Raw genomic sequence first — 14,020 nt, forward strand, 5'->3', positions numbered from 1 at the left:
GGTTTTAATATGTATCAGCCTGAACAAAAATATGTGCAATGTTGAAAAACATTCCCAGTTTCATTTCTCCTGCAGCTGAGGAATTAAGTACTACTTTCATTCAGTCACAACCTTTAAGAACAGAACTAGAATGCTTATTTCAGAAAGATCTTCCAGATGATTTAATCAATACATACGAATAGCCTGTACTTTGAGAAGAGGCATAATTTCAAACAGATAATAGCAGCCATTAGTAAGGAAACACTCTACTTCAGTTTCATTAAGAAAACAAAGAAGCATACAGACTGTTGCTGTAAGGAACACAAACAGTATATGTTGTTCTAACTGGGCTTCACTAACACATCTTTTACTCTATAAAACAAAACAAAAAAAGAAGAACAACAGAATACCCACTAGTATACAGTATTATCAGGAAAAATAACTAGCTTTGGCTACCATAAAATAAAGAAGCCATTCAGGTGGTACGTAAAATTATACAGAAGAAAGCTGGCATGCTAAAGACAATACGTACATCAGTGTTGACAACATACCTGCAGAAGCACAAGTTACTTAAAATGGATTTCTACATCAGATATCAATACAAAGTTGAGATAAATTCAGCAAGAAATACTCCAAAATAGAAGATTAAAATAAAAAAGTTTCAGATGCCCACTACCGATACAGCGATTCTAAAGACAAAACTGCTTGTTCCATGGCTTTACTTCTTTAAGAGTTAATCCTACCCAATAAAAATAAAAAGAACGAAACAAAATACCTTTTTTCGATTTTGCTCCGATCTTCAACTTTGATGGCCAAGCAATCTGTGTATTTGTTTCTTCCATAATCTGTTAAAAAAAAAAAAAAAAAAGAATTCATTTAAGCCAAATTAAGTTTTTATTGCCCTACTACAAAACCAAGAGTTCATTTTGCAAAAGATAAATTTGTCCACTATTTGTAATCTATCAATTATTATTACAAATTCATGACTTGTGCTAATAATGTTTGTTTGAGAGGAATTTGGTGATAGATGGAGATGATTTCTGATAACCCAAAAGAAATTTGAAGAGCAAACCAAGAATGCTGCTCCATGTCCATGAATTTCAAAAGGCTACTGCTAGCCACAGTGTGCTCCAGGTGCATCTCAGAGTGAATTGCAAAGCTTTACATTACAGTTCAATAAAAACATTATTAAGTTATGTTAAGATACTTTCTAAGTAAAGACCATCAAATTTAAATTGAGTTCTTTTCAGTTGCCTTAAGATGCATCAGTTTGCCTTCAAGGTTTTTTGTTATTGTTGGATTTTGCTTCACCTTTACCTGAAAGCAGTTTTTCATTGTAAGCCTATCCAGGCCTCAAAAAATTTACTTCCTGGTTTAGGAGCTCATATAAGAAATTCAACAGCATTTAGCATAACACAATGCAACCTATCTGCAAATCTCAAACTAGTTAACAGGGTAAAAACTGTATGTGTGCAAACACGCACTTGGAAAAACATGTTCTTATTCGGCTCAATGTAGCCTTCTGTTGCTTTCTCCATTTTAGAGAGCAAGTCCGCTGGGCATAGGAACATTCTACTAGAATTTTAAAATGACACAGTTACAGTGCATCACTAACACATTTAGTATAAATATGGGAGAACGAACCAAGTAACACCAAAGATTTCACACAGAAACAAATTCGGTTCTAAAAAGTGTTGGACTTGTCTACTGAGACTGAAGAATTTTTATCCTATACCGCGATCTCATCAAGAAGTACAATGATCAAATACTTGATATGAGATCATACTTGATATGAGAATAACTGACCATCATGAGTACAAAGACAGTATTTCATCACGGACACCTGCAGAAATGAGGAAGATCTGTCCTTATTAGTACATGACAAAATGGTTATAGGATGCCAAGAAAACTCATCTACTAAAACAAAAATACCATCCTAGGCTGCATCAAGCAAGGCATTTTCCCAGGGTTCCTTTCCTGGTAGTAGATAAAGACTGCAATTAGATTCCCTTCACCTCCTTTCCTCCATGCTGAACAAACCCTGCTCTTCTCTCTCTACTTCTGCTTGTACATCCACTGCTCTAGGCCCTTGACCAACCTGGTGACTCTCCACTGGAGTCACTCCTGTTTGTCAGGGTCTTTTTTGGGCTGAGAGGAATGCAACTGGACAAAGGTCTTCATATGCTGCTGTCAGTACCCAAATAGATGGGACTAACTGATTCCCTTGATATGCTGGGTAATGTCATTTTAGATAGCCTATACAAAAATAATTTTGCCAAGAAGAGGGTAGTAAGTTTTAAGGAGGTTATTGAACACACATAATGGCAAAAAGTATACAAGTGTTCACTGTAAATTCTGTCTGTAAAGTGGAAAAAAATGTAAAATACGAAGGACTAAAACAATACTCAAGTAAGAGGTAGGAATAGACAAAGAGCTTTTCAGATGGTAACTCTCAGGGTCTGGTTCCTCCTATATGGAGGATATAGGTTCAACTTCCATGAGAGAGATAAAAAAAAATCCTCATACAAACGAGAATTACAATACACAAAAAAAATGGATACTGTCCAAAAGAGTCAATTCATGAAGAATGGTAGGGATGAGGGAATTAAACAAAGCAGTACATCTTAGCATTTCTTGTCATGAGCAACAAATGTAAGCAATAATAAAAAATCTAACTCCAAAATAAATTATAGTCACATCCAAGAAGAAAATGAGTGCATTAAATAATCAGCTACAATACCAGTAAACTTTCGATAGTAGTGTAAGTCACAACTAAGGCTGACTTCTCTAAAAACTCCTTGTTCTTATCTTCTCCGTCCAAATCCCCAGTATAACAAAACAATTTCCAGATTAGCACACCATGTGGAAAAATTGAAAGCGTCAGCCAGACTTCATTATACTATATTTTTGGTTTCAGCAAATATTGGATAATAAGTTACAGCTGAAATAAGACATTTCCAGGAGGATGAAATTCTATCAGCAACATAGACATACTTCTCACAATTTTCCAATCCAGATGTGAAAAAAGTTATTTCAAAGAATTCACTTGTGTCTGATAGAGGGCTTTGGGCCAGGATTATTCTTAGTTGTGCAACAGGCAAATAAATATACAGAAAATAGCGAGGAATTAACTAAAAGGAGAAAGGAGATGCTAAAGCAAATAATGAATGCAGGAGTGAGTTTTAAAAGATTCAATGTAAAGGGAACCACAAAAGAGGAGAAAAGAGAGGAGTGAATGATGCTCATTCCAGGCAACTGTTATGTCCCATCACTACTTCACCCACTCATTAAAGACTGGAAACTTGCGTCTTAAAGAAATTAAGTCCTCCTTATTTCTAATTATAAAAAAAATAAAAGCCCATCGCTTCAGAGATGCATACATTCTGGAGACATACAAAAGAGATGCCTGATGAGATCTTCAAAGGAAAAGAGGTCTGACTGGCAGTCACTGAGATTTGGCTAACTAATACCTTCAAATTCTTTTGAAAATGCAAGGCTACGATTTACCACATTAGACCAAAAGGAAGGCTCACAATTTGGTCACTATAAAGACAAGTTTATCTCCTGTCTTATGTAGTTACGCAGAAAAATGTCTGGATGCATTTTAAATTAAGTGCATTTATTGAAGTAGAAGCATGCTCAGAGTACTACTGGCTTTGAACTCTAAACAGTAAACCTCATGATAAATTCCAAGCTGACTGTGATCATCATCATCATCTTTTCCACGTATTTGAAAACGCCATATTACATAGGAAAAAATAAGTTTTTGCTGCAAGACTTATTTTTTTCACCCATTAAAATAACTTCTCTTGTTTGTCAAGCAATTTGAGATCATAACTGCCAAAAAAGGTTTGCCATAGAAAATAATTTGTTTATATTTTTGAGAAATCACAGTTTTCCTGGGAACCCTTAAGCAGACTTAATTAAGCTGTATTTCTAAAATAAAGCTCATGCACTACAATAATCAGAAATCTCAAAAAGTTGCATGACGAACACCAAAATTGCAAAAAGTTGTATTTTGTATACTTCCTAAGTCAGGTCACCTACTTGTTTTTTTGTTGGCATTGTTTTTTTTGTTAAATAACAAAAAACCACCACTTTTACTGTAACAGCAGGAGGGGTCATAAACCTCTAGAAATGCAGAAGCTGAGTTTGTCTTATAGCTCTTAAACTTGAAGGTAGCAATCTTGAAAACTGCACCACAGTAGAACTCTGCACAGCATAGATCACCATAGCATCAACTTTTAACTGTATTTTAATGTTCTACCCGAGGCAGTTTTAAGTGTAAGAAAAAAGAAACAGTATTACCCAGGTGTTTTTTTGTTTTGTTTGTTTTTCCTCACAAAACACATTTGGAATCACTCCATAAAAGCTTCAACAGCATGTTGCAATGGAATACTTTTATTAGTGTAAACTCAGTGTTATGCCACATACCCTGAAAACAACAGCACTGCTCTCAAATAAGCAAAACAGAACAGAGAACTTGCTCTGTAAGTGATACACAAAACATTTACTCATCCTTAGACTGAACTTCCTGTAATTCTGAGTTCATGACCAGCTAGACTGCTAAACAGTACCTCTGCCTAGGTTTCCCTTCTTTTCACATAAAATAAATGGTAGGTTTGTACTAACTGATACTTTCCCCATCTTGAAGGATCAACTGACTGAAAGAAGTATCAGGCACATTTGGCAGCAAGATTAAATCGCATAATAAATAATCCTTAGGTTCTTCTCCTCAGAATGAGAAAACTCTTAAATAGTTTTTTATCTCCATCTTCACTTTTCTCCAAAGAAATTGTGGTATTTACACAGCCAAAACACACAAGTTACTCTCCGTGGAGAGCACACAGATGACACAAGATACTGTAAGACACACACACAAGAAATGGGGCTGTGACCTGACCCTAAAATCTGACTCCAGTTGCAGATCACTGGGCCTTCAAGAAAAAAAAAAATCCATCTCAGGCAGCTTTCAACCTCTTTGTATTCCAGCTACTCTGGATTTATTTAAAAAATAATATAGTTTACACACTTTGGAGGGTTTTTACATTAAAATACGATTTCCTATTGTCTTAAGTTGTAATTTCTGTATAGCTGATTTTGGATGGAATCAGGAATGCCCTGATGCAAAGAAATAATGAAACAGAACTCTATTAAAACCCCAATAATTTTACAATTCAGAGGAAGTATTTTACAAAAAGCAGATGAAAAAGAACAACCTATTGATCAGGCCTTTCCTCATTTAGAAGCAAGTCATCAAATGAAAGCAGTAGTATTTATCATTTGTGTTACGAAGTTATCTTTTTCTAATTACCTGGCCTTTGGGATTCATGCTTCTCAGCCATTTCTGCCTTACTCTTTATTCACAAGGAAAGGGAAAACATGTAAGAAAAGACCCTGTAAATTTATTGCACCTGCCAGGGTGGGCACTTCTGCAATTGTTTTTCTCAACTTTAACTCAGCAACCAGCTCATTCAAACTGAAGTGACAAAAACTTCCCAGAACTGCAAGTATAGCTGTCAAAAAACGAGCACACCACCAAAAACAGAAAACCGCCATTCATTTTGTCAGTGATAAGTCCCTCTCTTTCAGCATGGAAAGTTAGATTCCTCAGTTTAACCTTAAACCTTAACCTAAGTACAACAGAAAAATACATACACCTTTTTAAACACAGTATATTTCAACAATGAAAATGTTTGAAATCTTAAAAAGCATATTTAAATTCCATTTTTAGAACAAATGCATGTTTGTCTCAAACTATACTTAAGAGCATCACTTTTTTTCCCTCTCTTTATATGCACAATATCAAGTTTCGTAGATACCCTGCATTTTTCGTGCTATTAAAAAACACAGGAAGTAATTGAACTGCACACCCACTGGCAGTTCTCATTCACTTGTCCAGGTAGTGTTTGTGTTTTGCACAGATTAGGAAAAGGCTTTGAAGACAAAAAACAGTTTGTCTTTGCACATTAAAACCAAACACACACCTAGGCTTAGATCACCAACACCACCAAAACCCCATCTTAGTTTAGATGGTACTTCAGCATCCATTGCCTTCGCACAAATGGCAACTTCTAGCACAACTCTCTTCAGCCCCTGAAACCTTGCATGCCTACCTAACCTCTTGCATGAATGAGAAAGCCACTCTTAACAGGCCCAAAACACAACCAATACTACTTTTGAACAAAAAGACTTGGAAGAAGTCAGGTGCTCAAAGCAAAGTCTCTCACTCCCCTGCAGCAGGGGAGCTGATGGGTCCCCATGGGCCCCAATACCCAGATGAGGCCTACTGAGGCCTACACTGCCACCGCAGCCCTCTGAGGCACCTGGGTCACTGACAGCAGCACCAAGCACTAAGGAGTAAACATATAAGTAACTGGAACAGTACACCTTGTTTTCAACTGCCAAGCAATGATAGTTCGCAGCAAGCACTTAGCATTGCTGCTCAGAGTATTTCAGAGTCCACCACCACACACCACTGCTGGTAGGGAGATGGCAAATCATGGCCCTGATGTCACAGGGCCTGGTGACAAACACTCCAAGCTCAACATCCTAAATAAAATATTTTAGCTAAAGAGTAAAGACTCCAATAAAATTAAGGATATAGTATAAGTGTGGATCTAAGATTTCAGTAAGGAGAAATAAGGCAGGCAAGCCTCCATTTTAATTTGCCACCATGAAACAAAAATCCCTTCCCCAACAAGAACCACCTCCCGCATTCTCAAGACTAGAGGCCAAGTTACTTCTTGTCAAACAGCTGGAGCAGATAGGTTAGTTAAATTACACAAAATAAAGTTAAACTGCATAACTACAGGTGATCGTATCTGTGATAACAGAAGTTGTCTCTGTGGCAAAAATAAAATAGAGGTAGATGAGAAACATAGGAGGAAATAGAGCAATGATTCCTGTACGTTGCTTTACCCTTCTCTAAGTGACCTGAAATCCCCATGGGGGTGTGGGGACAATTCCTTCAGCAGTTTAAATGATGAAACTAGAAAAAAAATGTAGGGCAAAATAATGACATCCTTCTAGATCTTGGTTCTGACTTCGAAATTGCCTTTTCACATAGAAAAACACACCACCGTGTACAGTCAAGACAAGGACTGACCATACTCAAAATACCTTTAGACAGTCTTAATGTTATGTCCAATCCTTGGTTCACATCTCATAGACCAGCTCTTAGTATAAAATCATCTTGCAGCAAGACAAAGAGGCATGACCAGATAAGATACGATCTTTCCAAGCAATATGAAGATAAAATGGAAAAGTTTGAGATAATGTTAAAGCAACAAGTCAAGGGAAAGAGCAAATGAGAAAACAAAAAGAAAAATAATCTAAATAAGAAGAGTAAAACACTGAAGCAAGAGGTAACATGTAGATGCTCAACTGCAAAACAAGTCAAAAAATGTTTGCAAGGCTGAGATGTAACTCAAGCAGGTATTGGTGACAGACAGGAAACGCATGATAGACTTTACTCATTACATTCCATTAGTATACCTCAGACCAGCAAGTATAAGGATGCCTCTAGAGAGTTATTACTGGCAACAATACCCTCTTGAACTTCAGGGCCAGATAATCTGCAAGTTCAAGACGACTCCAAATCTCCACTTCAACTCAGCATCAATTAATACCACTGTCTCCACTGACATAAGAACTATAAAGCTCTTGGAGTCAGCAGAAACCCTCAACAGCTACCTATACTACTACTACTACTACAAAAAAAAAAGTACCTCTCTGCATTAGCATGTACTGTCTAAATTACTGCAAAGGAGAAAATCTCATGTATGGGGGTTGGATGAAGATAGGGAAAGACGATAAACAGTAACATTTATCAAACACTTATTTCTATTATCATGACTTTGATGTAATCATGTTTTGGAGCTGAATCTCCATTTTGTTCAACTGTGCAATTCTTTGTGGATTACCATGATTCGTGAAGTTTCTGGAGAACAACAAATACCCAAGGAATCATAAATGACTGCTGAAGGAAAGGTGATCGATAGTTGTTACATCACTGTATCCACATCTATTTTTAACATCTGGTTTCGGGAATCAGTCTCTCCCCTGAATCTCAAGAAAATTTTTAAACACTTATTTTTCCAAGTGTTATATTGAAAATTGTAATCAGACTACTTCAGTATCTTTGATACTCTTACCTTACCAGAAGATAAAGATAATACTAACTTCATGCCTGTGAGTTTTCCTTTACACCTAAATCTACCTCGAATACTTAGTAAAATTGGTTAACCACAATGACAGTGACATATAGTACCATCAATCTTACACTGGCTCAGTCCCGCGTAAACCTTATGGTTTACATGAAACATGAAGTATAGATCGCATGGAAATAAATATATATTTGTTTATTAGCAGGAGAAGATCTGAGCTGAAGAGTCACAGTAGACAAGCAAAATCCTACGAGGGTTGGTACTTGTTGTTCTTCTAATGCAGATATGGTGAAACAACAGTATTTGAGAGGATGACTAATCCCTGAATAAGAGTTTTGGCAGCAAGAACAGAGCAATGGGTGTAGCTGGAACCAGAAGGAGTATTAAATTTAATGTTTTGTGTTTTTTTTTTTTTTTTTTTTTGGCGGGGGGCGGGGGAAGAGGGAGGGGGAGAGGACGGACAAGGATGGGAAGAAAAAAAATAAGATACAAAAGCAATTGTGTTGTTACCCAGGAACTGGCAATTCAGCATCTAAAATTGGTCAGACTAGGGTAAGTGTTTAAGATGCCAAAGCCACAACACATCAGTGGTAAAGCACCTATGTTTGGTAAGGAAATATGGGAGATGTAAGACATGGTGGAAATATATAGGTCTTCTGAAGAGCTGGCTCACATTTTGAGTACAGCAATAAATTCTTGGCCCAAGCTGCGCCCCCATCTCCCCTCCTGAAGTCTATATATGAAATTCAAGATCAGAGTTTCCTTGCATACATCAGAAATAACGTGCACACAAAAAACACCCACCACCACCGTGCTATGTATCTGACTCCATAGCATTCATGTTCCTTCTCTGCAGGTATAAACAAAGAGATATTTCTGAACACAATCACTACTAGATGGCACCAAGGCACCAACAACTTCTAAGCTGAAACAGAATTTTGAGTTCCGTCTGTGCTCTTCTGTAGCAAAGAAAAAAAATCTGCTATTCAGAGTGGTTGCACAGTGAGCATTAAAGCTATAAAACATAAGAAACAAAAGTGTACTTAATATAGATTGTCTTAGATTAATAGTTTACTTAACTATTTAAAAAACATGCAACAAAATCATGCATAGGGAAGAAAGGAACTGATCCCTAGTTGTGTAAATTTCTGTATAGCAAAGAACAGTATGAAAAAAGCCTTCCCAGGTGCAAGGAGATGAAGGCATGTAGCTCTTGTAGAGTGGGGTAGAGGTATCTGATTTTCCTATTTTATTTTTACAACTGTCAAAAACCCAAAACATTTAAAGGCTCTCTATGCAACTACTTTGCTAGTCCTTCTCCTGTAACTCTACCTGTTGAAAAGGGTTAAATTATATATACATAGTCATCTGGGAGACTGTATATGGATAAGGTTCAATATTGGCAAAAACAACAATTTCATGATTCCATTACAAGTTATTTATTTCAGTATTACAGGAATTTGATCTTCACAGATGAATGTCCTTTTTGTTAAAAGGATTTAAATTTAAAATTAGCTTCAATAAATGCTAAAATAACTTTATCCAAAGAAGTAAAAAATGTTTCGGAGTCTTCCAGCTAATCTAGATTCAGGTACAAGTGCGACCAAAACCATGTTTATTTCCAAATCACATCTACAGCTTCACATCCAACTAAGCAAAATACTACTGTGTGTTCCTTTAACTTCTCATGACTGATAATTTTGTGGTCTGCATGTACAGACTTTGAGACTTCCACTAACAAGCAAGCAGGATGTTTTAAAGGGCTGTATCTGAGCCCAGATTACGTCTAAAGAAACTCATCTTTGGTACATATTCATAGCTATTTTTAGTGAGAAGAGAACTCTTGATCAGATGCCCTCACCTATAGAGAAACATTTAAGCCTTTCCTTGAAAGGACTTCCATTATTTTGTTTACCCTGAATGGAAGTAGAAATTGAGGGTGACAGGTAATGCTTTTATTTTAAATAAATGGCTGAAAATATAGTACAAAGTGTAAAAGGATTATCTAAGCACACAAAAAAGAAGCTAGCTATCAGGTGCATCTCTGTGTACAGCATTAATAAGTTCCAACCAAGTAATAGAAAAAAGGAGAAATTTTTCTGAGAGAATTACTTAACAATGAAGCCCCACAGCATGTTGCTGGAAGAGCGATGGATAGGTAGCCACCTCTCCTCCCTTCACAGCAAGGGAAGAGGCAATCAATCCCCTACCTACAAGGATCAGGAACCCAATGCAGGTTATTCATGCATATCACTTGCTCACCTCCTTTACTCACTATTTCAGAAGAAATTTGAGAACCAAAAATCCTTCTTCTGTATTGTAAGACAGGACTTCTGTTTCAGAGTGAAAAGGATCAAGCATCTCAACAGGAATTGCGATGACCAATTGTTCCTTCTCTATTGCTGCAGAAATCTTGCACAAAAGGTGAAGTATAGCAGTACAATTGCATAAAATGGGACTTCATCAACTAAAGCTGTGTTTCACTTGGACCTCAGACTGAGTTCACACAGTGAAACAAAGTCACTCACTCCATACTACTGGGCATTTTGATCCCTTGTTTCTGACTAAGGAAACTATCCCCTACAAGCTCGCAGGGACAGTCACTGTTTTAAGGCTTTCACATGCAGTGGGCACTTACTGAGTCAGGCCTATCAGACAGCATTTTCATATTACAGCCTAACTCTCAAAATTGCCCCCATTATATCAGAAGCAACAAAGAAGAAGCTAAAGCTCATGATTTGATTCATTGTATGTACTCCATCCCCTTAACAGATGGATTGCTACACCACAGATGTGATGAACGCAGTTTTCCACACAAATGAAGGCTTCCCACCACTTAGCTCTGCCTGAACTAAGCGAAATGGTGAAGTAAACATTCTCAATTTACCTTTTTAGACAAGCTGATCCAACCTAAATAGCCTCCTTCTTTCCACTGGGTAGGGCTTTACCAAAAGGGAGACAGAACTCTTAATCTCAAGATTTCTTGCAAATGCTGACTACTACTGACATTCTTTCAACTCTGCTGTCCATACCAACATCCCTGAGCAGTCAGTTCCTCTTTCCAGGAAGCAAAATAGAGGAGCTAAACATAAATTAGAAGCTCGGACCAGTATTCCCACCACAGAATAGCACAGCCAGGTGTTCGAAACAAATTCTGTAAATGTATGGCCTTATTATATCCTTGTAACATGCTATGAGCCAAACTCCACATCAAGCACAGATTTTAATGCTGACTAATATGGATATGGATTGATTTCTACCCAGAAAAATGCAAAGTGCGGAATCAGTTTCTGCAGTTCCCACCTGCTGCTGCAGTTAAAACAGGGACAGAAACCCATGATAATATATAGATAAGCATGAATTTATTATGTCTCACTAGCAAGAATAAATAGCACTGGAAGAAACCAACAGCTGCATTATTGCCATCAGAAATGAGAATATAGCCTTAGGGAAGCAATAATTACAAATACACAGTTTCAGAGAAGTCATGGATGAAGACACATGGAAAGCCCTTCAAAAAGTTCCTGCTGAACACAGACTATAATCAGCCTGGGACATCTTAGTCTCAGGTCAATGATTAATATTTGGTATGCCTGGAAGTGCCCTAAGCCATCCACATTTACAGCTTTACCTACACATTCCATATTCAAAGATTACAAAAGAAGACTGACCAAATTCCAGCCTGGCCTACAGCAGCAATAGAAAAATATCATTTTTAGTTATATTTATTTGTATCGGAACATATATGAAGTGTTCATGTACATAAGAACTTGATCAATATATTCACTCAAGCATTTTGCAAAAGTTACAAGGTTTGCCTAATATGATCTTCAAAATTTTTTTTTTTTTAAAGGTGCATACAAATGAAAACACAGGATGTTGCAAAACAAGCTCTATTACTGTTAGATAAATAAACAGGGGTTGAGGCTGCTTCCTTATTGCCTTTGCTACCAGAGCCTCCTAAACAAAAAGTTATGTAGGGTCACTAATAACTTACACATATGGGAAATGAATGTAACCAACAAGTGATACAAAATGGAATTAGATGTGTTCTCATAACATGATTGCAAATTAAGAAAGAAACAAACAAACAACAGAACTCTTAATGCTACTGTTTTTCCAGTCTTTATACTGAAAAAGTAACTACCTTTAAAAGATGGTTTCACCAAATATTGTTTCCTAAAAAAAAAACACAGTATGTTTGAAGAGCCTACTCATTCAATGAAATAAAGAAAATGAGTAAAGGAAACCCTAGTCTTCCTTTACACACCTAACATTGTCAGATGAGATTTTCATACAGATGTAATATTTGCATATCTGCAGCTTCATGCTTCCAACATTTCCAAGTATGATTGCCTTCCCTTCAACAAGTAACAGGCATTGTAGTCAAGAGAGAAGCGTAAGCATTTATAATTATTTTTTTTTATAACATTTTGCCTAAATCTAGTGTTAACTTAAAAAACAAAACACCTATGTATCTTCAACTGTGCAAATGAATATTAATTCCTACAAACACTACTTCTTTTTGATTAAAAACAAATCCACATCTCAAACATTCAGAGACAATAAAAGCCACAAGTTACAGCTGTCTGGTAGCATGTTGTGCTTTCCACAAAACCGAACTCTGCAAACAATTGAAAGCCAGGAAAGGAAGAACTGAAGAGCCCCTCAGAAATACTTTAAGAGCCCATGACTAATGCACATAACACACTGAACCATACTGAAATGAGGAGCTTACATCTGACCTAGAGTCAAGCATTTGGACAGAACCCCACATGGGCATTTCCAGAGCTGCTCCTTCTGCACATGCATTCTTACATTAACCTAAGAACTCCACCCAGCTTCTACTAACCCGAGCATTCACCCATCTCCCACCATACTGTTGACAGTCTCATAATTAAGGTTCCTCATACACTGTTTCCTTCACAAATTTTAGAGTGAACGGTTATCATTTAACATTAAGATTCCAAATATATATATAAAAAAAAACAACAAACAGGCAAGACTTGAGAAGGCGAGATCCAAAGGCAAGCAGAAATGATGCAATAAATTCCCCTCTGTCCATATGGCTAACATTCATCTGGTTTGGATTATAAACTCCTCAGGGCAGAGACCCACCACCTTCTTACATTTTATATAAAGTGCCACTCATATCTATAGTGCTACATAAATTATAATGTTCCCTGAAACAATGTTCTGCCTTTGTCTGGGAGGGACCCTGCTTGCCTATGAGGCATGAACCAGATGTTATGGAACTCAATGGAAAAATTCCACCATCAACTGCAAATGGGCTTTGGATCAAAAGAATTTTATTACGCATTACTCACAGAATAAATTAGGACAATAACATATAGAGCATGGTCCACAAGTATCTTTTACATTAACTGTATGTAATACAACTGCCAACCAATCCATGTTTATTTAAGATTACCTGCCACTGAACTGCAGATCAGAGAGCTAGGGAGGGAAAACCATCACATTATTTATGCATCCCTTGTTAGCAGCTCTCAGTGGTTTTGAAAGATCCACATCAGACTGTGTTAGGTCCTCACCCTCCACCCTGCCTCTGCTAAGTAGAAGACAGCATCACAAAATCTGTGTTAACCCACTCTTTTAAAAACATGATATATTTATTAAAAAGCATGCTATGTGTAGCTTAATGACTCTAGTTAAGTCCTGACTTTAAAGCTCAGCTTAGGGATCACTGAGTAAATTTTGCTCCTCCTGCAGTCTAGCTTATATGAACCAAGCACATCTCCTGTTGTCCAGCCACCACGTGAAGCTATCAGCATTGTCTTGCTTCCCTCCAGTACTGGCCTCCTCTCTCCTCACTCTTCATCTGTGTCTTGACATACAGAATCACTGAGTCTTCG

The 14,020-nt window shown here is 37.1% G+C and overlaps 1 protein-coding gene across 5 annotated transcripts in view; it reads right to left on the reverse strand.

Annotated features, from left to right (window-relative positions):
* Positions 1-14,020, reverse strand: part of BICC1 (BicC family RNA binding protein 1) — a 102,888-nt gene that overhangs the window by 51,158 nt on the left and 37,710 nt on the right. For all 5 annotated transcript variants that reach the window (XM_027463240.3, XM_027463239.3, XM_072040040.1 and 2 more), the window contains one exon: positions 755-824. In XM_027463240.3, coding sequence (XP_027319041.1) covers positions 755-824 — 70 coding nt within the window. The remainder of the gene's footprint in view (positions 1-754; positions 825-14,020) is intronic.

This window comes from Anas platyrhynchos, chromosome 6 (assembly GCF_047663525.1).
Source record: "Anas platyrhynchos isolate ZD024472 breed Pekin duck chromosome 6, IASCAAS_PekinDuck_T2T, whole genome shotgun sequence".
NCBI classification, from domain to species: Eukaryota; Metazoa; Chordata; class Aves; order Anseriformes; family Anatidae; genus Anas; species Anas platyrhynchos.